Source organism: Ornithodoros turicata, chromosome 9, assembly GCF_037126465.1.
Source record: "Ornithodoros turicata isolate Travis chromosome 9, ASM3712646v1, whole genome shotgun sequence".
Classification (NCBI taxonomy): domain Eukaryota; kingdom Metazoa; phylum Arthropoda; class Arachnida; order Ixodida; family Argasidae; genus Ornithodoros; species Ornithodoros turicata.
The window spans coordinates 28,457,372-28,484,764 of NC_088209.1; the positions used below are offsets into that span (position 1 = coordinate 28,457,372).

The 27,393-nt window shown below is 43.4% G+C and overlaps 1 protein-coding gene and 2 long non-coding RNA genes across 3 annotated transcripts; 1 reads left to right on the plus strand and 2 right to left on the minus strand.

The window, feature by feature from the left end:
• Positions 1 to 522: 522 nt before the first annotated feature.
• On the minus strand, positions 523 to 10,424 carry LOC135368514 (polycystin-2-like). Its single transcript, XM_064601864.1, has 16 exons — positions 10,056 to 10,424; positions 8,145 to 8,258; positions 7,883 to 8,013; positions 7,523 to 7,773; positions 7,179 to 7,403; positions 6,504 to 6,666; positions 6,362 to 6,427; positions 6,034 to 6,264; positions 5,496 to 5,617; positions 5,290 to 5,410; positions 4,557 to 4,655; positions 4,351 to 4,481; positions 3,510 to 3,731; positions 2,913 to 3,060; positions 2,189 to 2,293; positions 523 to 1,013 (listed from the first exon to the last, which is right to left on the minus strand). Exons 1-16 carry the CDS (start codon positions 10,300 to 10,302, stop codon positions 993 to 995), a joined length of 2,397 nt encoding a protein of 798 aa, XP_064457934.1. The 5' UTR covers positions 10,303 to 10,424; the 3' UTR covers positions 523 to 992.
• A 5,759-nt stretch (positions 10,425 to 16,183) lies between these two features.
• LOC135367845 (uncharacterized) lies at positions 16,184 to 17,126 on the minus strand. Its single transcript, XR_010414546.1, has 2 exons — positions 16,902 to 17,126; positions 16,184 to 16,698 (listed from the first exon to the last, which is right to left on the minus strand). It is a non-coding gene; the product is annotated as an uncharacterized LOC135367845 (long non-coding RNA).
• A 2,154-nt stretch (positions 17,127 to 19,280) lies between these two features.
• Positions 19,281 to 22,620, plus strand: LOC135367846 (uncharacterized). The gene is made up of 6 exons (XR_010414547.1): positions 19,281 to 19,342; positions 21,886 to 21,941; positions 22,050 to 22,113; positions 22,222 to 22,281; positions 22,390 to 22,448; positions 22,557 to 22,620. It is a non-coding gene; the product is annotated as an uncharacterized LOC135367846 (long non-coding RNA).
• The last annotated feature ends 4,773 nt before the right edge of the window (positions 22,621 to 27,393 follow it).

The window sequence follows — 27,393 nt, forward strand, 5'->3', positions numbered from 1 at the left end:
CTTCGTCTTTGCGATCAATTCATGGCGCATGCACACGGAATGTTAAAAGTTGGAGTGCCAACCACTCCTAATGCTTAGAAAAGGAGCTCCAGGCTTATTATGCTTTGCAGGTGTAATCTCTTTATTGCACTCTACTACCGTACACACATCCTACATTGTAACAAAACTACCTTGTAGGTGACACACATATTGAGTATTGCACCAGGGCTGCTATTTACAGGTGGTAGAATACCTTGTGTTTCAGGGCTGAACCCGTTAAACCCATTTTTATCCCCCAGTTTGCATCATCCTCACTTGGAGTAAAACGACCCTGAAAACGAGCTTATACTAAAGTGCAAATTGAGCCACCAATGTGGGTACTGGAGAATGCTGAGTACTGCACATACAATCAGCACAGACACAAAAATCTGCTTTTCCACCCAATTTTACAGCTCCTGAAATAAACACCAGACCTTTGCCCGGCAGTGTTCAAAGAACACAAGGTATTATACCTATACATACTAACATTTACAATAGTCAGACTGCAGCTTTTTGAAAAACTTTTACTCTCAGGGTGATGGGGGAATGATCTGGAGGACATTGAGTTGGAAAACACAACACAAGTGAGATATTGTGACTTTGTACACTACGGATAGTTTCCACTGACTCGTACTGTACTGACTATGCTGACATGTACAAAAGAATGGCAATGCGCAGGGAAAGAAACTTTTGTTTCCTTACGAAACCGTGCATTCAATTGCTTCGTGTGAAATAGGTCAACACATGCTGATAGCTATGTCAAGCAGTGTACTTGCTGCTTGCTACCTTGTGATCATAAAGCAGTTGATCTAAATGGTAACAAGTGTCTGCTGGGGCCTTTGTGAAGACCAAATATATACGATTCAAAGTATTTGTTGCTCTGCTGGAGTCGTGTCAAAGGACGGCCGTATCTTGTTCCCCTCTGGAGGGGCAGGCACTTCAGTTCCTTCAGCAAGTGACTGCACAGCGGGTTCTTAAGGCGAACTGGTCCTTTCCTGTAACGTGCATAGTTATAAGACAATATGAAACTAGAACGAAGAATGGCTAGTGTAGGATTAACGTTCCAGTTTATATGCTGCAGCTATGTACTTGCAGGTCACAGCAGCCACCATGGCATGAGGACGAGATGCACACATAGGTAAGTTTTCCATCTAAAGACAGCAGTTTGATATATTTATTTTGTTGCGTGTCCTTGCACATCCAGAACCTAGCTGAACTATAGATATTTATCATTGGACTCTTGACTCCCCATACTAGCCCAACTTCTTTCTTTTTTTCTTTAATTTGCATAGTTGCACTATTCCTCTGCCCACCCCGAGAAATGCCAGACGCCCCGCAATAGTGCAATAATACCAGTGAATTAGGAATACAATTTTCGTTTGGACACTTCCTGCATTTGATTTGAGAGCACCTTTTGACAATTACACTACGCACTTCTGTGAACTTTACTACTATTGAAGCACTTAGGAGCACCAGCTGTCTTGGTAAACACGCTGTGAACACATGCTTCCAAAAGGTGCGCAGAGCTACAAATTTGTAACCAGCTTGGCAAGACAACAGGCTCCATTATTCGAGCTGTTTAGCTATGTTACGTTCCGTGGTGGATGTTAAACAGCAGAGTCGCAACACAGAGTTCTAAATGATGGCATTTCCTATGGCATCTTTGACCTCGCAGTGCAATTTTTGGAACCGTAATATATTACGTTTGATAGCTAGCACACTGACCAGACAACGTTCAGAGGTTAGCATAGCAATGCATAATGTCCATGCTTCACTGCGTGAGTCGCAGACAAAACTGCTGGATGAAAAGTTTTCCTCGCAAAAGGCAGTGGCAAATGATGCAGGAACGTTGGAAGGAACTTGTGCAATACTATATACTTTGCTCTGTACCAAGATTAAAGAAGGAGCCATAGGATAAGAGCCACCGCCTCCGTTCGAAAGATATCGGCAGCTCCCATCCCGAGGTTAGATGTGCGAATGACATACATCACTGCTTTTGTGTGGCTTTTCTGTTCGACATAATCTTTTTTGTGTAAGGAAATAAGTCCTATTTACACAGTATGAAGCAAAATTCATACCTTGGCATTAGCATAACACTTCGCTCAAAAAAGTTTCAAAAAATATTCAAGAAAACTAAGATGCCTTCTTGCTAAGAAAAGATGCCCCTTACCCTGTTTGGAGTGTGAAGAGAGGCTTCTGAATCCCAATGTTGGAGTTCTTCACGCACAAGTTTCTCCATTTGTTGTCGCTTTGTTCTGTCATCAATGCCTTCATTCTATAAGCAAACGTTTTTCACATAATGTGTAACGAAAACTCGAGTGTTAATGGACTGCTTTCTCTGGCAGAAAAGTGTAATTTTCTTGATAGGCACATACAGTTTTTGTTGGAAGTGCAGCACAAAAGTATGTCTCTTGGCAGTACATATCGTTAAACTACTTTGAAAACTGCACGTTGCAGGGCCTAGTAAGAAAATCTCTGCACATTATTAGCTTGGTTACACCCACCAACAATATCTACCCACATATAACCTAAAGTTTTTCAGACATAGTATGTTTTCATTATGGGTTAACTTGACTGAACCAGCAAGACTTGAGCTCAAATCCTCATGTGACCTCGCTTTGTTTTCATGAAATGTCTTTTCATTGTCCTTGCTGCCGCCAGTGAGACATCAAAGACAAGTAAGCAGTGCAACTAATGCATAGCAATGCTGTAATGCTACGCTCATGCATGTTGTTCCTGTCTAGTCAAAAGTTTCTCACAGTATTAACATTTCATGCCTTGCTGCATCCGTCTGAGCAGTTTTGAACTTTCCACTTCACGTTAGGTACAGTTCAATGCAGTAGCATTTTTGTACATTAAGTTCTGTTATCAGTTCTGTTCTGTTATCAGCTTACCTCTGAGATGCTGTCGAGTATCTTGCTCATGTTTTCACGACGACGTGTCTTTGTCTGCTCCATTGCTTCCATTTTGACTAGAACTGCGTCAATTTTGGACACAATGCTCCCAATGGAATGTTCCATGCGGTCCACCCTTCGTGACAGCCTGCATATTTTTGACAGATGTTGTTCTATAAGACTGTCAGTACTATAGTACAGGCAGGTACCGCCTTCCTATTCTCCTGATTCTAAGCTGGAAATGATTATGCAGTTACAGTGTAACCTCTATATATAGTGCACTTGCATTAAGTGAAGAAGAACAACAACTTTATGTTAAGACAATGAGTGGGGAGTTACCCCATTGCTGGTGGTGATGTGGGGAATGAAATAATGATATGGATATTGTGAAGCAAACCAGTGTGTTGAATCTCCAACTACGAACTACCAATATAATGAAGATACTGATATAGTGAAGTTTTTTGGCTGTCCGACCAACTTCACTATAAAGAGGTTCTATAAAATTACCGATAATAAGAAACTATGCAATAAATATAAATATGCTTTTTGTTGTAAATTGCCATTTTCCTGTGTGAAACTCTCATAGCAATAACTTACACATTGAAGTCATCTACGAGTACACCAGTGCCGTTGTCACCACCACCGCCACCGCCGCCACCACCATCAGTGTTTTCCCTTTGAATTTCTTGGTCGAGCTGCATCTTCTGTCCCTCAAGATGTGCCATCATCTCTTTCGTCTCCTGCTCACTTAGCTCTCGGTTTCCATCCACGTCATATTTGGAGAAAATCATTTCAATTTCCATGTCACTGAAGTTTTGTCTGAAAATTACACAGAACGTGAATACACGATGGCTGTAGTTTACAAACTTAAAGCACTAGTTCCCACTTTCGCTCACACTGCAGGAGACAATGAGCAATCTGTTGCAGTTAACTCTACACTATACTCCGAGACAACATGCGAGCTACAGTCCTGGGAATCTCTCCACCAGGGTATAATGTAGTCACAAAGAGTGAGGCATACGGGGCAGTCAATACATATTGGCTAATATTTCACGTTTGCTCTAAAGCATGCAAATGTACTCGGAGTATGCTGTTTCAGACTAGTGTTTTCGCAACATAATCTGTGCACAAGCAGCAGTTTGAAGCGTGCAGGAGCCCTATATTGTGACTCTGCGACATCATGCACCCACTTAACGATATCACAGACATCTTTAGGTTTGAAGAGTTAACTTGCCCCGAGTTAAAACTAATGGAAGCAAACTGTACTGCTTGGTGAAAGCAATTGCCAGTCAAAGGTATTTAAATCTGACAAACCTACAAACCAATGGATGCACCCTTCTTTGTCCTATTGCTATGTCAAATCCAGTTTTCTCAAGCAAGATTGCCGCTACTGTAGTCACAAGACTGACATGTAGAAACCCCCCCCAACATCACTTACGCCTTTAGTGTCTTCCTCACTTCCTCAAATGTTAGCTTGCTGTCGTTATTTGAGTCTGCCATCTTCAACGCGTTTTGAATATCTATGATCTGGTCACGCTTGCCCAGCTTGCCCAGGATATTGTTGTAGCCCTAAACCGAGACAAGAAATTCAGATTGCATGTCACATTGCAAATTGTGGAGCATGAAGTGCAGCGCGTTGCATACCTTCTTGAAATAATCAACCAGTTCAAACTCGTTCTTCTGCAGTGAAATTTCAGTCTTCACTTCTGCGTAGGTGTCGTTGATAATAGCCAGGAACATGTTCTGAAATGAAGAGGGATACATGCTGATATATGCAGAGTCATTTCGCTTACTGCTTTGCATCAACTAGTCCTATATCACCACAAGCTAGTCATAGATACAAGCTTGGAATCTCATACAACAATTTCTAGTGCTATTCCTAAATACCATGCATTTCTTGTACAGTGACATTTTGCATTTTATGTGGAGATTTTGTGGAGTGACATTTTGTGTAATTAAGTACAGTTAAGTTAAGATCCAATGTATATATAGCTGTCACTTTCAATACTGACAGAACCCATTGTTGCACAGAAACAGGTTTCAAGTAAGACATTTGCTGCATCAGCAACTATGTTGACCACTGATAGTACTGGTGCAGCATGCTCCATCGCTTATCATTCTTGCGTATGCAGTTGTTTGTTGTCGTCCTTGTTGTTGTGTGTGAAGGCCTATGCTCTTCGCTATGTCAGTAAATTTTTCTTCTCTTTCTTCTTCAACTCTAAATTCATGTCTGTAAATTTGCTACCTTTCTCTGTCTTTAACAGAAATACCCTTCCTGCACTGAGGTAAAGTATGACCAGCCAGATTGGTTCTAAAATTTATCAACATCCAGTTCTATGTTTAGTTTGCCAGGAAAGAAAAGTGCATAATCACTTACCAGTAGGACAAAGAACACGAAGAAAACGTAGCTCAGGAAGTAAATGGGACCCAGGACTCTGTTTGCAGCCTCCATTTCTTCAAAATCAAAATCTCCCAAAATCAGACGCAGCAGTGTAAACCTGGAAATTGGCAAAACAAACTTTTCATGCACTGTATGCATGATATTTAGCATTCAGGACAAGATAAAGGTAGTTTTTTGCTTACACAGCATTGATGAATGAACTGAATCCCTTAATTTGTGTTCCAAATAAGAGGTAACCCAATTGTGCAAAAGCAAAGAACACAATGAAGAACATAATGCTGAAACCTGCCACATCCTTCGAACACTGAAAGAGAGAGATAAAGAGATACACTCACAGTCAACCAGGCACTTGTGCGTAAATGCATAGTGAAACCTCATTAACAGTCAGTTGTAAGTTTGAGTTGATGAGATACTGCATTAAGAGAAGTCGTTAATGGGACAGTGAGAAACCTCCAAATTAACTAGAATTAGCGAGGAATAAAAGTGGTCCATAATACATTTTTTCTCTTATCACTTAAGTGGGTGTGCCACCAAGTTTTCATTTCCAGTTTTGTGTTCGATTCATCCTCTCGTCCAATGTGTTTGCAACTGAATATTATTGGTCTATCACTAAAACTAGTGGTCCTCATACAACGGACAAAATGGCATAAGCCCAGGCTAGCCGGTGGGGAAACACCCATACAAGGATGTCGAGTGCCATTTGTGTTTCAACGACCTTACCCGAGAAAGCGTAGATGAAAGCTGAGTCATGGTCTTGTTAAAGCTGATGTATTTGAAAACTTTGATCCAAGCAAAGAAGACAGCGAGGGCAACAGCATTGTTGAATTGTGTTTGATAGAAGCCCAGCTTTCCGAAATCAGGGTATTCGTCGGGCTTGTTGAGAAGGTCCACAAGTAAGCTGTCCACCATTATGGTTCGGTAGACACTGAATGTTATGCAGAGCATCGAAATCTGTGAAGCATTCAAAACGTTTGGCAGTTAATTCCATAGGCCACTGAAATGCTGCGCGACTATGTATCTCAACAATGTTGGTAGGAAGTTAACTCACCACAATCACGAGAACGTCCAAAATGTTCCAGACAGACTTAAAATATGAGATTCGATTGTTCTTGATCTGCAGAAAGGCAAATGTAGTGGTAAGCATAAAAAGTTAAACTGCTGAAAAGTTTTTATGGGATGTAGAACCTTACCTCAAGAGCTTCTTCAACGATGTAATAAAGGATGAAAAATGTGAAAATAACTTCGCAGGACAGTATAAAGTAATCGGTGGCAGAAACATAGCGAAGCAGCTTTACAGTCCTGAAGCTCCAGGATGGAATCATGCCACCTGTTGCTGGAAATTCAAAAACCAGCCTGCAAAAAAAAAATAATAATAATAATAATAATAAATAAACATATGACCGTTTGGAAAGCCTCCAGATCTGAACCAATGACGACCTGGGAACCGCAAGAATAATCGGTTCAATTGAATTACAGGTTCGTTCATTTTTGGGGAAGCCTCAATATTCAATAAACCATTCTTTTTTCTGTCAGAGTGTGACAGAACTTTGATTCTGTGATCTTCTGCAGGAAATTGGCAATGGGCAACTTGAGAAGATCCCAGAGAGCATAATGCTGCTTTGAACTGGGGGAACATTATCGTGACAGTACAAGAAAGTCTCTAAATTATTTCAATTTCTTCTTTCTTGGCCCATAGTCCATCACAGGTCAACGTATGAGAAAACGAAACATGAAGGGTCGCCCTCGCCAGCGATAATAAGCGCCCAGAATTTCTTGAAATCACGCAGGGCGCGGTGAAATCATTGACTCTCAGGAACCACAGAAAGCATGTACCCTAACCATGCGATACATTATCGAAGCCTTACTTGATGACACAGAAGAGATTGACATTAGCATTGTAGACCGTGAAATCCAGAAAGATTGCACGTGTAGCCCTTCCAACCCAGAGGTTCTCCTTCAGATCTGCCATCACTTGCGTCGCAGCCTCTTTGGTAATACCAAGGTCCGCGTAATAGCCTGCCCCGCTGTATGCGTTCAGTAATCCCCAGTGCATCGTTCCATCAAGTTCCTTCTCAGTGTGGTATGTCCAGCTGTTGTGGAAGCATCCCTCGTTAGTCTCAACATCAACGTTACAGAATTATGAGATATGTAATGTAAATGTACGTAATGTAAAATGTAAATACGTAATGTAAGTATGCTCATGACTCACGCTGTGCCATTCATGTGCCCAAACGGCGAGTCATCTTCGAAGTGAGGTGAATAATTGTCGTAACACTGCGTTATTGCCTTTTTGAAGTCCGAGTGCACATTGCACGAGTCGTTGCGAACTCGAAGTTGTCGTATGCGGGGTGAACCTAAGAGCCGATTTTCGTACAGAATGTTCCGGTCATCGGACGCCATGCTGTGGTTGTTGTACCAGTTCTCCCAATAGAGGGCACCCAGCATTACGTCTTCCACGAACTGGAATTCAAAAAGCGAAGGGGATCTCATGAGCCTATTGATCTTGTGTGCGTATACCTGTAGTACAGCTTTGTTGTGGGCAGCGTAAGTCGCTCAGCGGTCTACTTACAGACCAAAAATTTTCCAGGTTGCTTGAGCCCCTGAGGTTGCTTGTGTTGTCTTTGAACGTGGAGTCCAAGAACAGGTCACTCATGACCTTGGTCTGGTAGTACATTGTTGGACTCATCATCCCGAAGGTCACTGATGAGAAGAATTGGGAGAAAAGTGACATGCAAACTTTTGTCGTTGCTGTGGAATATCTTGTTGCATATGTCATAATGAAACTGAGATGCGAAGTATATTTTACGGTTGACGAGAGAGTTGAAACTCACAGATGCAGAGGACAATGAGGAAGAAGATGTATATCACCAGCTCTCTGAGGGTGGTGCGGATGATCCACTCCCTGTCCGCTTTTCCATCTTGCAGCTGCCGTGTGGACCATAGCCCTAATATGAGAAATAGAATAGGATTGCAGCACCCTCTACTTCATTGGGTAAAACTTCTGGCTATGCTCTTCTACATTTTATAGTCAGATATATGCCTTTCACTTCCACACATGCTTCTACAAAATGTCGTGCATAAAAATTCAAATGTTAAAATGTGTGCATCGAGCTTTGAGTTACAAATACTCCGTGGAGATTTTTTATGGCTCAGTGTGAAGTAGACAGAGGTCGACAAAAAACTTCAGTAAAGCCAGTCGATATGGAGGGGAAGTCCGGATGTCCTGACCGTCTTTCAGTTGCTGTCTTCACATTGCTAGTGTACGTAGCGAGAAGTCCAAAGCAGGCACATTTAGTGGTTGCTAAACCAATCCATAATGTAACACAGAGGGTACATTTTTGTGTACTCTGTATTGATGCATGGCTTTCTGCCTGGCTTACTACCACAACATAGCACTGGGTTGTATGATATCAACGGAGATGTGGTGCAAAACTCAAGGAGGGAGGGCATTAGGTACTTCCTGCCTTGTTCTAACCAAGAAGTTTTTCACAAACTGGTCAGCTTTTCTATAAAATCATGCCTTCAGCTCACTTCATTCCCCTGTTCAGGCAAAATGAAGAACGAGCTCTACACAAATATGCAGACTGGCATTTGCTGCAAGGCTTGACCGTAACTTTAGAAGTTGTTCTTAAATAGTATTTAAGTATTTTACACGTATGTGATTTCTTTCAAGTCTTCCGTTGGTGCTCGCTCCATAATAGGTAACGGAGATTCACATACAAGTAATGCTACAAAAATGCTTACTTAAATTACTTTGCTTTTGCAGCAGATGCTCAACACACAAGTGAGGGCGATGCACCTTTGGACTATGAAGTCCAATGGTGCATTTCTCTCAATTCTATTTGCTTTGAAGAACTGAAGAGGTGCTGCAGGGAAAGTAAAATACTGTAGAAATTATTGGATTGGCATGCACAGAAGAATTAACTACGCAGCCTTCCACGCAGTAATTTCCCCAGAAATCGACATCTTGGGGAGGGGGGTGTATGTTTATGGGAAAATGCAGTGAGTTATGCAGACCCCCCCCCCCCCCCAAGAAAAAAAAATCTAGAGGAGACCTCTCTAAAATTTTGTGAGATGGCACAACATTTTGTCAAAAGTATGTAAGTACACCCCCATACAGAGCCCAACACCCACCAAAGTACGAAATTCTGGGCAAATTGCTGGGTATATGCATTGGTATCCATGCTGTATTGAGCAATTTCAAAAATTTCAGGGGGATGTTTAAAAAAAATAGGTGGGGGGAAATTCTCGCTTCCATGCATAGGTTCATGGTCAATGTGCCGCTGTTGACCAATGTGGACCAATGTGACGACCGCATACCGTACATGTAAAGTCCGATAGCTCGGGAGACCGGGGACATCAACCAAATTTTGGGGGCGGTGGAGCTGTAAAATTTACGAAAAAATAGGGGCTCCACACCTTCCTCGGATATGGTGCAGTTTGTAGCAAAGGGTTACAGAACACGGTATACTGCGTATTTCTTCGTTGGAGCGGCCGCCTGCTAGCTATCAGGAGGAGGTCGAATCAGTATATGTATGTCTGCTCCTGTTTGCTGCTAGGGTGTCGCTCCAATTGAGAAACGCGACACCCCGGTGTTCCGTAAACTTTTGTGCCAAGCTGTACTACCAAACTTCCCGGAAAGAGTCGAGCCTGTCAGCATGCGCAGCACCGCCGACGTCAAAACGGACTGATACACCACACACCACTCTACGATGCCGAAGAGAAATGTTAGAAGTAGTTACCTCGTAGACCTCTTAAGCAGCTCGCTAGGCATCCTTTTTGCTCAGGTATCGGAACGACTTCACTGTCGTCGACAACTTCGAACTGCTCGGCGTTTGCGACAAACGCTTCCAAATCTCGCGATTTTTCACGAGTCAGTTTAGCTCCGGTGTTCCATGCGGTTCTGCCGCTCGTCGGACGCACGGAACTTCTGGGCCTTCCGCTGTTAGGCCGCGAAGAGTCGGACAAGTTGCTCGCTGGATTGCTCATCAGATGTAGTCACGAAATGTCGAACCTCACTTCTGTCAAAGAGTATGGATGCAGCGAGACGAACTTCGTGAACTGTCAGCACAGCGTCGGGGAGAGCAACGGAATAGCAGACGAGAGAAAGCGTCGATTGTTTTAGCGGCTCGGGGGCTGCGATTCGCTCGCACGGGGTGACGTTAGTGACGTCATAGGGAGGTCATGGATGAAAGGACCCGCGCAAGCGAGTACGGGTGGTGCTCTGATGGTGCGGTCGTGCTGAGCATTTCTTTGCATCCGTTATTCCCGGCTTGTTGATCAATACCAAAAATATTCTCTCCCGACAAAAAACACTTTTTGAATATGAGAGGTAGCAAGCGAGCTGGTGATATAGATCCATAACTTAAAACCCGAGACTAGGGGACAACAACGACACCACAGACGAGGCCTTGTCTGCGTTGTCGCTTTTTTGTCCCCTAGTCTCGAGTTTTTAAGTTATGGACGTTTTGAATGTGCGAAGATGGTGAAGTGACATGCACTGCGTGCTGGCAGATACACAAGTATCAATGGGTTTCCTTTTTTTTTTTTGTGCCAGCTTTGTAAACGTAAAGCTTCTGTACACATGCGCTATTGAAATGCCTTTCTTTTTTGAATAATCTAGACCAATGTTCTAGATAGTTTTTTTTTTTTTTTTTTTCGTTTTCCTTCATTTATTTTTTATTTTTTTCTGCCGCAACAGTGGTAGCAATACGTGCTGCACTCCTTCAATCGGGCTTTGAGTTTCTTTTCACATTCGACTGGAGAACTTGCGAACAGCACTTGCTACATGATATAGCTGTCGTATGACAGCCACGACGCTCACCCAGCTTGATTCTGACATCGCAATATCTCTCGGTTTGTGTTCACTTTTAGCGCACCAGATTATGTAAAGGCAGTCTTCATTAACCTAGTAAAATCGCCCTAAATAATTGTTACGTTGCAGCAACTGGTAATGGGCTTGTGCAAAGCCTTCTGAAAGTTAGGGAACTGGAACCTCGAATTACAATGCGACGGCGCCAAAGCTAGGTTCAGAAGACGGTGACAGCTACACTCGCTCGTAAATTTCCAACAGGAGGGTGTCAGTCAAGCGAGCTCCACACGGAGGCAGAGAAAATCCATATGTCGTCCGAAACACATCTGTTTACGTCCTGGGCAAACCACAAAAAGAGGGGGCGAGATAAGGCAAAGGAAAGTATCCATTTTGTTTGTCCCGCACGTGCGTTCTAGGTGCACACGGAAGGACCATAGATATGCGCATGGCCTTGTATGGGATTGTCGCGAGAAAATTATTTTTTTCGACTGCAGTTCAATAATACTCATGCTTGTTCTAATTCCAGCTCACTTTGCAACTTTGGAGCAATGAATGACCTGGCGCATATCTGTTACTGCTAACTTTTATATTACCTTCCTCGATTTTTACGTTTTTTATTTTATTTTTATTTTGCCCAGAAGCTTACGTCGTCTAAAGTCTACATGATTGGAAAACGTGTGAAGATTTTTGTCGACTTTTTTTTGTACATACTATACATATATTATGTGTTATTGTTCTACGGCCAGGCGGACATCCTCTCGAAGAAAGTGTGCAACTACAAGATGACTAATTACCTAGAATTTATTAATTAATCCCCTAACTTAATTAGGGGATTTCGGGGGAAAGCTAGATGGCAGATTAAGAGAATGGCCTAGTTGCAAGCCATTTCACGTTTACCAAATTCTGAAACCAGCACGTCCATCCCCGAATTTGGGGGGGGGGGGGGGGGGGTATGTGTATTGTTTGGGGGCGCTGGGAACCCACGCTGCGCCGCTGTAGCTCATAGCTTTATTTTTAATAAAAATTCTGGCCAGTCTTACGTGACGAACCCTGTATATTATGCGTTATCATTGTGTTGGTATTTCTTTTTATGTTGCGAAAAGGACATTTCAGTATTTGACATCAAAGTGTCACTTGAAGCAAAGTACGAATGCTCAGCATAATACTTGAGCACTTGGCGGTGCAAAAAAACGGGGGGGGGGGGGGGGGGGAGCCTTTTGACAGTTACATTGTAACAGCGTCATAGTATATCATTCCCGACACGCATCCAAAGCTGGAATAACAAAGGGGGTAGACAGGTATAGGGGACGCATAGGACAGAAAAGGGGGTGCGGGGGGTAAACCACTGGTACACGGCACATCAAGTGCTTACTATCACTGATCCAGCAAGCACATACATACATAAAAAAATAATGTTGTGCGCATGTTGAATGGTTTGGTGGACACCCTTTGTTTTTTTTTTAATTCTGTGTTAGTCCCGCGAAGCAACTGTGGCTATGAGCGGCGTACAGATGTGAACAGATGGGGAGAGGACAGCAGGAAGGAGTGGGGGAATGGGGGGGGGTTAGTATGCGTCCTGGGTCGACTTCAGCAGGAACTGTGTGCACAGTGTGCTGCAACTGTTCTCCTCTGCAACCTTCTCCCGCAATGCTTTGCGACAGCGTGCGCGCTCCGTGGGCGATCGTGTCGGGCGGGAAGCCCAGCGGGCTCGTAATCGTCAAAAATATGCCCATCCGCACACCGTACTCACAAAATACTGCTGGCACCACAATTCTACGTAAAATTTACACCTCGTTTGAACCTTTTCTTGCAATTGATAAATTTCGCATCCGTTGTCCTTTAACCCGCCGGACACACTTTAAGTGACGACATTTTGAAGCACTTTTTTTTATTTTTCGGCTCCCCTACGTGTTGAACTACGAAGTCCGGGTAATACACGCAGCAATGGAAGGAAGGTCGTGGGACGTCAAGGTGACCGTTCCGGCAGCATGAACAGTGGTGTACGTGTTGTGCCAATCACGATCCAAGAGTCGCGGTGGTCGCCAGTGGAAACGCCTAGTGCGTCGTTCATACCTACGCATTCGGCGAGTGTGCGATGAAAGTTGATTAGCGGATGCCACCCATCTGTTGGAGCACGATATACAGGTAAAAAGTAGCGCACAGGTTCCTTTTTTCCCCCGCGTAGCCCTCATGCATGACAGGTGAAGCGCGACGCCGCCAGGATCGAATCTGTGCGCTTTTCCGAATGGCCACTCGTGGAGAGACACCGCCTGAATCTACACACGAACGACCTGGTCGCTGAATTAGCGAGGAGACGGTGAGCTCGTTATTACGAGCTGTACATGGACGTCCTCACTGAGCTTGAGTCCACGTCATGGTCGACCTTGGTAATGCCGTTTAGCCTCGAAGATGAAAACTGAGCATATACTGACGGTTGCGTTCAACCTAACAACGGCATCTCGGGTGCCGAAGAACTTTATAATGAGTTCTTATCACGTTTAATTATGAAAATAACGTTTACGAAACGGAAGGATGGCCCGAATAAATTATGTACGCAACATTTCAGACATATAGCAACCAAAAGATTCACCCGCAATGCAGTCCTTAGGTTGCATGTACGACAGGCGCAGGCAAGCAGGTAATAAAACATGGCAGAAGGACCGACAAGCACAGACACAGAAAGACACGCGCAAGTCCCCAAAACATAGCAAAAAGTTTTTATTTGGCCAACCCAACTTATGCTCCCAAAAATCGTCGAAGAGAGGCAAATGCCACAAGGGGGAATGTCACAGCAATCCCACACTCCAAGGGAGGCAAAAGGGGAAAAGGAGGGATTGCTAATGACATTCCCCATTTTCCCTCTTGCCCACCCTTCGCCGAATTTGAGTTGGGATGGTCAAATAAAAAGTTTTTGCTGCGTTTGAGGACTTGTGTGTGTATGTGTGTGTCCTTCTGTGTCCGTGGCTCTCAGTTGTTCTGCCATGGTATGGAAGTATATATCAAGAGGCGTGGTAGAATGATTTTTCGTTGCGTGAAGCGCGCCCTGCACACGGTTCGTGGCTTCTGTGGCGACAGACATCCCTATCGGTCGAATGACGAAACTATCATAGGGAAGCTGGAAATGAAAATTTCCCAAAATAAAATGCACATACATGGGTGTGTGCCCGCCAACAAAATACGGAACTTTATAAAATAGGGAAGTGTTTTTTTTTTAATTAAAATAAGTGACAATATATTACAGGTCAAGTGGGCTACCTGATGGCTGCACCAGCAACCTCCTCAGACGATTGGCCTCATTAATTCTGACCAATAAAGTTTTTAATTATGAAAGATACAAGTTCCGTGAAATGACAACACCTGTACCTTTTGGTGCCCCAATGCCGTTGTCGTTTCCGAAAATGCATAGAGACAGTATAGTGCGTGGAAATTGTTCCCGAAAATACGGCAGGCTTGGAGGTACTTTTTTTTCGCTCCGCCAGAAACGCGCTTTCTTCCTTTCCCTTAAATGGGAGGTAGAAGAGGCAGTAGCTGTTGTTCTCCTCGCGTCTAAGGAGGTCGTTAACTCGGCAACAATGTGGAACCAGCGTATTATATCCCGCGTCTATTGTCACGTAGGATAAGTATCTATGGAGGGAGTTTGTATCAGGGAAGAGTAACGGTAATGGTAACAGTATATTAACGAAATTGGAGATGGTAACGATAACAGAAACGGAAATTATCGTCCGGTATTGAATTTGGGTAATGGCTGTTCCTTCTTGTGCAATGACATTTGAGTGATTTTTCATTTTATTTTTGTATTTTGATGACAACATTCCCTGTAATGGTCTAAATACCACACGAGAGATTGGAAAGAAAACGCGATGTTGGACCTCGAGGGCATATCTATCACTTACCTCGTCCTAGTACTCATAACATCAACAGATCACTGTACTGCACGATAGCACGAATATGACAGCCTGCGATTTTTAGTTATTCATTTTGACATTTTTCTTTTCTTTGTTTTCATTTCACGTGGCCATGGCGGTATTATTTATTACTGAGCGTCCGCTTATGAATGCGACATTGGATGAAGGTCACGCCCATCTTGAGTTGCTCGACTCCGAGTGACTGAAAACATGTTTGTACATTTTTTTAAAAGTCTTGCAAGATGTGCGCATCCCAACGACGTAAAATTACTTGTGTAGTGTATATGCGTGACACCGAAGCAGCACTTGGGCACAACAGGGTGCTGACAGAGCCGGACGGGCTGTCCTCTGGCTGCTCTGTAACAGCCGTTCCATTAGCGGAAACGAAATTGAAAGGCTGGTATCAGAAACGGATAACGGAAACTAATATATAGCAGTAACGAAAATGCGTCTGTTATCCTTCCCTGGTTTGCCAACTGTAGGATGGGACCAGCGCAATACCTGCCCACATCACACCTCCAAAACAGTCCTACTGCTCTCGCCCTGAAAACTATCGAAGAGCGGGCATGCACTACTTTGTCTCCCTTCACGGCGATCTGAAGTCACCACGAGGTTGGCCTTGCCTTAATTTTTTTTTTTAGGTGTCTCAACACTCAGCAAAGAAATGAAACTGTTTAGAGTGCTCACAGTACGCATGCAGACACACGCAGGGGTACTCTATTTCGCAGGTACCATGGACCTAAATTTGGCCCCAGATCAGTCGTGCTGTTTTAACACTTTCAGCAACAAGATAAAAGAGTCCAGCTCCAGTAGAAGGTAGAACCTGGAATGGAACTGGAAGAACGGCTCACTAAATTAGGCCTCAGAAAACTAAGAGGTTAGCAGATGGGCAAACGAGCAGAGGCGAGCTCTAGCATGCATCTAGGGACAGACGCCATAGCATAGTCATCATTTATTGTTGTCGTCTAGGACAGACAACACAGAGCATTCGAGCGCGTGCTCCGGAGATTTTGACCTGCACCCATGCAGACCCGAGAGAACAACGCTGAGGTTAAACATGTTTATTTGCATCCAGCGCCGTTCCCAAAAGACCACTGCGTCGCAATATCTCCGTCGTCTGCAACAGTCGTAAAGATACAGACGGCACGTCAAGGAAGGGGGGGGATATTTATTAGAACAAAAAGGGGGAGGAAAGGTCAGCCAGACGACATGTCAACTTGCTATTCCGCAAAAAAAAAAAAAAAAAAATGAACAAAGGAAAATTAAACAAGCAAATTAAAAAGAAAAGAATTGGGAAATAAAGGGGGTTATCAGCGATAACACCTTGCTATCCGCAACACTCCCACGTTTTCAAACGTTTGGCAAGTGCAAGACGTCACGGGAAGGACAGTCATCCAAGAGCTGCGGACAGTATACTCTACGCCGGACGATCTCGTCGGTGACTCGGACTTCCCTATGGCAAGCGTCCAAGTCGATGAGGAAGTCTTCTGACCTGGGTCGCTGTGGCTGGAAAGCGTCAAGTTCATGCGCAACGGGGTGTCCGAGGACGGCTGAGGAGCTGCCGAGCTGTTGAGACAGCGTACGGAGTGAAGTCATCTGCTGTAGCAACAGGTCCTGTGCCGCCGGCGCAGGTTCGTCCACCGTACTGTCGAGGGAGCTAGAATTCCTCTTGGGCGGCATTACCGTCAAAGAAAAGACAAACACCAGGAAAGAGCAAATAAGCAAAACGCAAAGAAGAAAGAAGACACTAGCGAAAACCGCTAACTATCCGCTCATGTTCCCTGGACAAGCCAGCCCCAGAGAACACAAGTAACATTCAGGAAACAGCATAATCAGCAGCAGCAGCAAAAAGAGCATAACTATTCACTTACATCGCCATTCCCTGCAGTAGATTGCAGTAGATTGCCGTAGGAACCCCTCCGCCGCTCGCGGCTGCTGTTGCTCACACCAGTCGTCAGGATGGCTGTCCTTTATGGCGCTGGATACCGCTGCGGGTTATATAAGCCTCAAGTTCCCTCGCAGTAAAGAGGGAAACAGCACGTGTGAGACCACCATCGGCGATAACACCTTGCTATCGCCACTCGTCTTATCTAGCAGAAGATCATTCTAGAAGATGTTTTCGTTTTCCAGAATAAATGCGCGTGCCATTTTTCCCGCGCTGCTCTCCTCGCAGTACCACCCCCTTCCCTTATGAGTTGCCCAACGGTGAAACGTTGGATCTCTAAGCGTCGCAAACAATGCATAATATATTTCTTTTTATTTTATTTCATATAACGTACAAGGAAAACAAAAGGCTACAGGATACTGAGGAAGAAAGTTACGCATTATATGTAGCTCGACGTGCACGAGTCCTGCTCTTCAGCCAACACAGCAGTGGTTAAAAGAGCGATACGTATATAACATAAGACAATACATATATTGCGACATTTTGATCGAAACTTATGAACTACATGTTGAAGTCCATCATCATCTCTGTTCATCATCTCTTTGTTTTCTCATCATCTCATCATCTGTTTGTACTTTCTGTGTGTAAGCGTACTGGGGTAGCCAGTTTGACTTCGTCTAAACTCACATCCCCATTTTTTTCTTTATCACATCACAATACATATGTATATAACATAGGACGATACTACAGTATAAAAAATATATACAAACACAAACGGAAGAATAAGCACAATATAACACTTAGCACAAAAAGTCATGTTCATAGAAAGTAGGGTCACCCCTCAGCGGCAAAGACGAGGGACCTGATATGACGGAAGTGTATAACTGATAAGTAGTATTTGATAATGGTAGTAGGGTGTGTGATAGTTTCAGTTTATTTTACGACAAAAAGAACATCATGTAACAACTGGATCCGCAGGGCAAGACAATAACTGTATAACTGCATTTCGTTCGCGATCTTCGAATTTGCCAAGTCTGTATAGTGTGCGCAAACAGCGTGCTTGATCATTGTTTATTAGTTTTGCTAAGCAGTGAAAGTAAGGATAATTTAGGTAATGTGCGCGTCCATAAAGGATTGCTGATAATCATACTGCTCTATCACCCTTATCAAGGATATATTCTTTTGAGTTCCGTGTTAGGCACGGATGCTGTAAGGGCGCCATACTGTAGATGCCCTTAATTGTCCTTACACTATATTTGTCTTCCTCCGTTCTACTTTTGTCGCTGTAGAGCGCTGGATCGGTTAGTACCCCGTTCGCCTACTGATTCTAAGGACGCCGGAAATTTGGTGGCCACATATTGCTTAGAGAGACATGGTTCCCTCCGATTTGATGCACGCGTAGTCCATACTGCGCCGCGTGTGGGTTCAGATGTAATGTCTAAAGCCGTGTTCATATGCTTGCATGTAGCCGCATAGAAGCAGTTATCGCGTGTACGTATCTTCTATCAGAGTATTGCCCGCTTATGCCCAATAATATATAAATACAAATATAAATACAAATAATATATATAAATTATAAATAAAAGTGAAATAATAAGACTTGGACTACAGATTACAGGAACGTTAACAAAAACCAATTTATTTAATGGGCAATTTAACACATAGATTAAAAAAAATGTTGTTAATGTTCCAGAATATGACTCAGACAACTGCCACGTGGCATACTTGCACCGATTGTGACGTCTCCCAGGAAACCTATTTAAGCAATATGCAACCCTTGGACCTCTTTTGTCCTGACGAAGACAGTGCCACTGTCGAAACGTCGACCATTCTTTTTTTTTTAATCTATGTGTTAAATTGCCCATTAAATAAATTAGTTTTTGTTAACGTTCCTGTAATCTGTAGTCCAAGTCTTATTATTTCACTTTTATTCAACTTCGTAGCCGTCTGATATATTAACCTATTTGTTCTAAATTATAAATAATATATAAATACAAATAACGCCCAATAAGGCTTTACGCATTTCACGCCACCACTGAATTGAATTCAGTGTCCCTTGATATCGTCATTGCAATAAGCCCATCTGAGCAAAAACATAGAAAATGTATAGTATGGCCAAGCATATCTGACAAACTTCAGCGAACTGACAAACCATTTCATCTTTTTCGCTCCAACTCTTTACTCAGGTTATCAGAAGGTTCACCTCAAAGTTTTCACAGGGCATTATCAGGAATTGTTATCTAGACGTGCGTGATCTTAATTGATATCAGGGGGCGTTTTGGCGCGATTCGGTTATCTTCTTTGAAGTCTGGCGAAGAACTGGGCGTAGGAACATGCGCAGTTAATGTGTTTGTATTACAGAAAACAATCCTCTGCACTGCCTCGGCGCACCTCCCAGCACAGCAGGGAAAGCACTGATGTTTGGAGGTATTTTCCCGCTATTGTTTTCGCATAACGCGCACGGAATGGCCCGAAAAAGCCTTCCTGACGCCAGCATGTAATCGTCCGTGTTCGCCTATTGGAAAGGCACTCTGTTCACATGCTGTCTAGACTAAGCCTAAGGTGAACCAGTGCTGACATATCAACGTTGGCCAGCCCATTTCGGAAAGTAATCTGTGTACCAAATCAATAGTAGGTGTAACCATAAAATTTGTGCCAATAATAACGTAACATTGTGCCAAACGCGTTCAAATGTAGTAGATTTATAGGGCTGTCGGGAGTGGCAATATGTGTCGTAGCGTCCCGTGGTGGTGGCTGTCAGTAAAAGTATCGGTCAAAACCAGAATTAAAAATTGAAACCGTAGAAAGTAGTGATACAAAGAAGCCATAAAACTCGAGAAAATGCGCCGTTTATATTCTAGAGGTGGTGTATACTCTCGCTGCGGTTTGGTTGATGAGTCACAGTGAGGACCAATATGTCACGTTTTCCAAAAGGTTAGCAGACTGTGCAGACTGCGTTTGCGGGCTACATTTCACCACGGAACAAGCAATTTTGCCGTAGTGAGAGGGTGGGAGTTGATTTATAGGCACGGCACTGTAAGTGTGGTCGAGAAAAGTTGGTGGAACGGAGAAGCATATGTGTTCTACATTTTCCAGATCGCCACAGCGACGGCATCTTGGAGAGTCAACTTGTCGCAGGCGGTAACGCCACTGAACCGTAAAAGCCACGTTTGAGTCGCTTCCGATGAATTTATGCAGCATCCTGACGACTAAGTATTTCGTGGCATCCGAAAAGCGAGCGTTGGATCACTGGTTGGAGCGTTGGTGACACTAATCGTCGACGGATGGAATATACATATCAGAAAGTCACACAAATAATAAAAGTCTGAAACAATCTGGAAGCGGTATCAGTAGACAGAAAACTGTGGAAGTGGAAATACTGGTAAGGATATATTGAAGTGCAGAGTAGAAAGAAGTATCCATAGTATCAATAGTAAAGAGGTCTAAAACGCAAGAAGGTCTAAATTATCGGGAACAGTTCGAAGTAACCGTCAGAAATTGTCACACACAGTAGTCCATGAATGGTAAATAAAAGGAGCCAGTACAAATTGCTCGAAGTACTCGGAGATAATAGTCAAAAGACAGTACTAATGTTGTAGTGGTAGTTAGAAATATTTTATTGGGGCTGGCAGGAAGTAGCCTGTAGTATGCTCAAAGGGGTCCCACCTAACCTGCTAACACATTGGCCGGGGCTTCGACAACGGCACCCTTTCGGCCCCCCGGGGGGGGGGGTATATGTTTAATGCTGATAAAAACAAGAGAGAAAGGAAAGAACTCGAAACGGATATTTACATCATTGTGGCTTTAAAATATATTTTTGAAATGTAATCATTCGACACCTTTATTTCACCGTTATCTCACAGATCGGACGTAGATCCGGCTCTATCCGCTTGCCCTTTGGTCGAGCCAATAATTTTCCTTTTTTTATATAAACAAATCCCCCCCCCCCCCCCATATACTTGCCCCGCACGGCTGCACCAGGTTCCAACGGCCAGATAGCCAAGGACACTGCCCTGTTAGGTATATTGGCCATTGCCACAAAGAGCATCATGAGTTATTCTGAACTTCGTGGATCTGCTTAGACGTGCGTCATCCGAAACCCACGAGCAGGTCATTTTATCGAGGACCGAAAACACATCTTTATCCTGTATCTGAATGAATTGTCTTCGTATTTCTAATGTAAGTTAATTAACTGTCATACTAACAAGTATGAGACAAATAGCATTGACATCGGCATGGAATGATTTCGGAGCAGAATGACCATTATACGAAGGTGTCAGGTTCTCTGTATTCGGTGCCGTCCTTTCATAACAGGTATACAGGCAAATATATTGCAGATCTTTAAAGATTTTGGTTCATAGTTGCATGCATATTTCAGGAGCTTTTACTGCAGTTAGCAGCACTGTAGTGAACATATACTGTGTACGCGGTATTAAAATATGTGTTGCTAATAAGCTGGCATACTTTTATGGGACTTTTTTTTTCTCTCTCTCGCCGACATTTTCTCCAGGGACCTTTTCTCCTACACACCGGTTGTGCCACATGCACGTCAGATATATGAGAAAGCTATGGAATTTTTTCCTTTCGGACCTGCCTAGAAAGCTACTTGGTGGTTCCTTCCTTCTTTTCTTCATTGAAACAAATCATTCGGGTGTCTTGCATTTCGTTTCATTTTGAAACGGAAAATATACTAGCCTCTCTAACAGATTGATTGACTGAGTATGAAAGAAAAATATGAAGAGCCCATGCAATTTTGGCTCAGTTCTCTAGGGAAATGCGTTCATTTACTAGAAAACTCGCAGAAGTGTGATTGAGCTAATACTAAGCACACACTCAGCAGTATAGGTGCTCATCATTTTGCAGGTACAATTGGACATAAAGGATGACCTTTCTGAGAAATAAAAATAAATAAAGCTCCTGCTGGGCTGAAATTAAACTTAGATCTGTATAAGATTTTCCTTATTTTACAGGTGCAAAGGGACTGGAAGAAGGGCCTTCGAAGTATGGCCTCAGAAAACACCAATAGGTCAGTCTTACCTGTTTTAACACTTTCAGCAAAGAAATAAATGTGCTTAGATTGCTCACAGCAAGCACACACATACGGACCCATTAGAAGGTACTCCTTATTTCGCAGGTAGCCTGGGACATTGGGACTGGAAGAAGGACCTTCGAAATTTTGCCTCTAAGAACACCAATAGGTCAGTCTTCCATGTTTTAACACTTTCAGCACAGAAATGAAGGTGCCTATATTGCTCACAGCAAGCACACACACACAGACTCATTAGAAGGTACCCCTTATTTCGCAGGTAGCATGGGACGGACTGGAAGAAGGACCTTTGAAATTTGGCCTCAGAGAACACCAATAGGTCAGTCTTCCATGTTTTAACACTTTCAGCAGAGAAATGAAGGTGCCTATATTGCTCACAGCAAGCACACACATACTGACTCTTGAAAAGGTACTCCTTATTTCGCAGGTAGCATGGTGCATTGGGACTGGACGAAGGGCCTTCGAAATTTGGCCTCAGACCAATAGGTCAGTCGTCCATGTTTTAACACTTTCAACACAGAAATGAAGGTGCCTATATTGCTCACAGCAGGCACACACACAGAGACTCATTAGAATGTACTCCTTATTTCGCAGGTAGCATGGGACATTGAGACTGGAAGAAGGACCATCGAAATTTGGCCTCAGAGAACACCAATAGGTCAGTCTTCCATGTTTTAACACTTTCAGCACAGAAATGAAGGTGCCTATATTGCTCACAGCAAGCACACACACAGAGACTCATTAGAAGGTACTCCTTATTTCGCAGGTAGCATGGGACGGACTGGAAGAAGGACCTTCGAAATTTGGCCTCAGAGAACACCAATAGGTCAGTCTTCCATGTTTTAACACTTTCAGCACAGAAATGAAGGTGCCTATATTGCTCACAGCAAGGACACACATACGGACTCATTAAAAGGTACTCCTTATTTCGCAGGTAGCATGGTGCATTGGGACTGGAAGAAGGACCTTCGAAATTTGGCCTCAGATCAATAGGTCAGTCTTTCATGTTTTAACACTTTCAGCACAGAAATGAAGGTGCCTATATTCATCACAGCAAGCACACACACAGAGACTCATTATAAGGTACTCCTTATTTCGCAGATAGCATGGGACATTGGGACTGGAAGAAGGACCTTCAAAATTTTGCCTCAAAGAACACCAATAGGTCAGTCTGCCATGTTTTAACACTTTCAGCACAGAAATGAAGGTGCCTATATTGCTCACAGCAAGCACACACACAGAGACTCATTATAAGGTACTCCTTATTTCGCAGGTAGCATGGGACATTGGGACTGGAAGAAGGACCTTCGAAATTTTGCCTCAAAGAACACCAATAGGTCAGTCTTCCATGTTTTAACACTTTCAGCACAGAAATGAAGGTGCCTATATTGCTCACAGCAAGGACACACATACGGACTCATTAAAAGGTACTCCTTATTTCGCAGGTAGCATGGTGCATTGGGACTGGAAGAAGGACCTTCGAAATTTGGCCTCAGATCAATAGGTCAGTCTTTCATGTTTTAACACTTTCAGCACAGAAATGAAGGTGCCTATATTGATCACAGCAAGCACACACACAGAGACTCATTATAAGGTACTCCTTATTTCGCAGATGGCATGGGACAGTGGGACTGGAAGAAGGACCTTCGAAATTTTGCCTCAAAGAACACCAATAGGTCAGTCTTCCATGTTTTAACACTTTCACCACAGAAATGAAGGTGCCTATATTGCTCACAGCAAGTACACACACAGAGACTCATTATAAGGTACTCCTTATTTCGCAGGTAGCATGGGACATTGGGACTGGAAGAAGGACCTTCGAAATTTTGCCTCAAAGAACACCAATAGGTCAGTCTTCCATGTTTTAACACTTTCAGCACAGAAATGAAGGTGCCTAGGTTGCTCACAGCAAGCACACACAGAGAGACTCATTAGAATGTACTCCTTATTTCGCAGGTAGCATGGGACATTGGGACTGGAAGAAGGACCATCAAAATTTGGCCTCAGGGAACACCAATAGGTCAGTCTTCCATGTTTTAACACTTTCAGCACAGAAATGAAGGTGCCTATATTGCTCACAGCAAGCACACACACAGAGACTCATTATAAGGTACTCCTTATTTCGCAGGTAGCATGGGACATTGGGACTGGAAGAAGGACCTTCGAAATTTTGCCTCAAAGAACACCAATAGGTCAGTCTTCCATGTTTTAACACTTTCAGCACAGAAATGAAGGTGCCTAGGTTGCTCACAGCAAGCACACACACAGAGACTCATTAGAATGTACTCCTTATTTCGCAGGTAGCATGGGACATTGGGACTGGAAGAAGGACCTTCGAAATTTTGCCTCAAAGAACACCAATAGGTCAGTCTTCCATGTTTTAACACTTTCAGCACAGAAATGAAGGTGCCTATATTGCTCACAGCAAGGACACACATACGGACTCATTAAAAGGTACTCCTTATTTCGCAGGTAGCATGGTGCATTGGGACTGGAAGAAGGACCTTCGAAATTTGGCCTCAGATCAATAGGTCAGTCTTTCATGTTTTAACACTTTCAGCACAGAAATGAAGGTGCCTATATTGATCACAGCAAGCACACACACAGAGACTCATTATAAGGTACTCCTTATTTCGCAGATAGCATGGGACATTGGGACTGGAAGAAGGACCTTCGAAATTTTGCCTCAAAGAACACCAATAGGTCAGTCTGCCATGTTTTAACACTTTCAGCACAGAAATGAAGGTGCCTATATTGCTCACAGCAAGCACACACACAGAGACTCATTATAAGGTACTCCTTATTTCGCAGGTAGCATGGGACATTGGGACTGGAAGAAGGACCTTCGAAATTTTGCCTCAAAGAACACCAATAGGTCAGTCTTCCATGTTTTAACACTTTCAGCACAGAAATGAAGGTGCCTATATTGCTCACAGCAAGGACACACATACGGACTCATTAAAAGGTACTCCTTATTTCGCAGGTAGCATGGTGCATTGGGACTGGAAGAAGGACCTTCGAAATTTGGCCTCAGATCAATAGGTCAGTCTTTCATGTTTTAACACTTTCAGCACAGAAATGAAGGTGCCTATATTCATCACAGCAAGCACACACACACAGACTCATTATAAGGTACTCCTTATTTCGCAGATAGCATGGGACATTGGGACTGGAAGAAGGACCTTCGAAATTTTGCCTCAAAGAACACCAATAGGTCAGTCTGCCATGTTTTAACACTTTCAGCACAGAAATGAAGGTGCCTATATTGCTCACAGCAAGCACACACACAGAGACTCATTATAAGGTACTCCTTATTTCGCAGGTAGCATGGGACATTGGGACTGGAAGAAGGACCTTCGAAATTTTGCCTCAAAGAACACCAATAGGTCAGTCTTCCATGTTTTAACACTTTCAGCACAGAAATGAAGGTGCCTATATTGCTCACAGCAAGGACACACATACGGACTCATTAAAAGGTACTCCTTATTTCGCAGGTAGCATGGTGCATTGGGACTGGAAGAAGGACCTTCGAAATTTGGCCTCAGATCAATAGGTCAGTCTTTCATGTTTTAACACTTTCAGCACAGAAATGAAGGTGCCTATATTGATCACAGCAAGCACACACACAGAGACTCATTATAAGGTACTCCTTATTTCGCAGATAGCATGGGACATTGGGACTGGAAGAAGGACCTTCGAAATTTTGCCTCAAAGAACACCAATAGGTCAGTCTGCCATGTTTTAACACTTTCAGCACAGAAATGAAGGTGCCTATATTGCTCACAGCAAGCACACACACAGAGACTCATTATAAGGTACTCCTTATTTCGCAGGTAGCATGGTACATTGGGACTGGAAGAAGGACCTTCGAAATTTTGCCTCAAAGAACACCAATAGGTCAGTCTTCCATGTTTTAACACTTTCAGCACAGAAATGAAGGTGCCTATATTGCTCACAGCAAGCACACACACAGAGACTCATTAGAAGGTACTCCTTATTTCGCAGGTAGCATGGGACGGACTGGAAGAAGGACCTTCGAAATTTTGCCTCAAAGAACACCAATAGATCAGTCTTCCATGTTTTAACACTTTCAGCACAGAAATGAAGGTGCCTATATTGCTCACAGCAAGCACACACACAGAGACTCATTAGAAGGTACTCCTTATTTCGCAGGTAGCATGGGACGGACTGGAAGAAGGACCTTCGAAATTTTGCCTCAAAGAACACCAATAGGTCAGTCTTCCATGTTTTAACACTTTCAGCACAGAAATGAAGGTGCCTAGGTTGCTCACAGCAAGCACACACAGAGAGACTCATTAGAATGTACTCCTTATTTCGCAGGTAGCATGGGACATTGGGACTGGAAGAAGGACCTTCGAAATTTTGCCTCAAAGAACACCAATAGGTCAGTCTTCCATGTTTTAACACTTTCAGCACAGAAATGAAGGTGCCTAGGTTGCTCACAGCAAGCACACACACAGAGACTCATTAGAATGTACTCCTTATTTCGCAGGTAGCATGGGACATTGGGACTGGAAGAAGGGCCTTCGAGATTTTGCCTCAAAGAACACCAATAGGTCAGTCTTCCATGTTTTAACACTTTCAGCACAGAAATGAAGGTGCCTATATTGCTCACAGCAAGGACACACATACGGACTCATTAAAAGGTACTCCTTATTTCGCAGGTAGCATGGTGCATTGGGACTGGAAGAAGGACCTTCGAAATTTGGCCTCAGATCAATAGGTCAGTCTTTCATGTTTTAACACTTTCAGCACAGAAATGAAGGTGCCTATATTGATCACAGCAAGCACACACACAGAGACTCATTATAAGGTACTCCTTATTTCGCAGATAGCATGGGACATTGGGACTGGAAGAAGGACCTTCGAAATTTTGCCTCAAAGAACACCAATAGGTCAGTCTGCCATGTTTTAACACTTTCAGCACAGAAATGAAGGTGCCTATATTGCTCACAGCAAGCACACACACAGAGACTCATTATAAGGTACTCCTTATTTCGCAGGTAGCATGGGACATTGGGACTGGAAGAAGGACCTTCGAAATTTTGCCTCAAAGAACACCAATAGGTCAGTCTTCCATGTTTTAACACTTTCAGCACAGAAATGAAGGTGCCTATATTGCTCACAGCAAGCACACACACAGAGACTCATTATAAGGTGCTCCTTATTTCGCAGGTAGCATGGGACATTGGGACTGGAAGAAGGACCTTCGAAATTTTGCCTCAAAGAACACCAATAGGTCAGTCTTCCATGTTTTAACACTTTCAGCACAGAAATGAAGGTGCCGAGGTTGCTCACAGCAAGCACACACACAAAGACTCCTTGTTTCGCATAGACCTCTACCAGAGAAACGTCATCATGACATTGGTAGACAGACTGACATCGAAACAAATCGGAAGGAGAGGGCTGG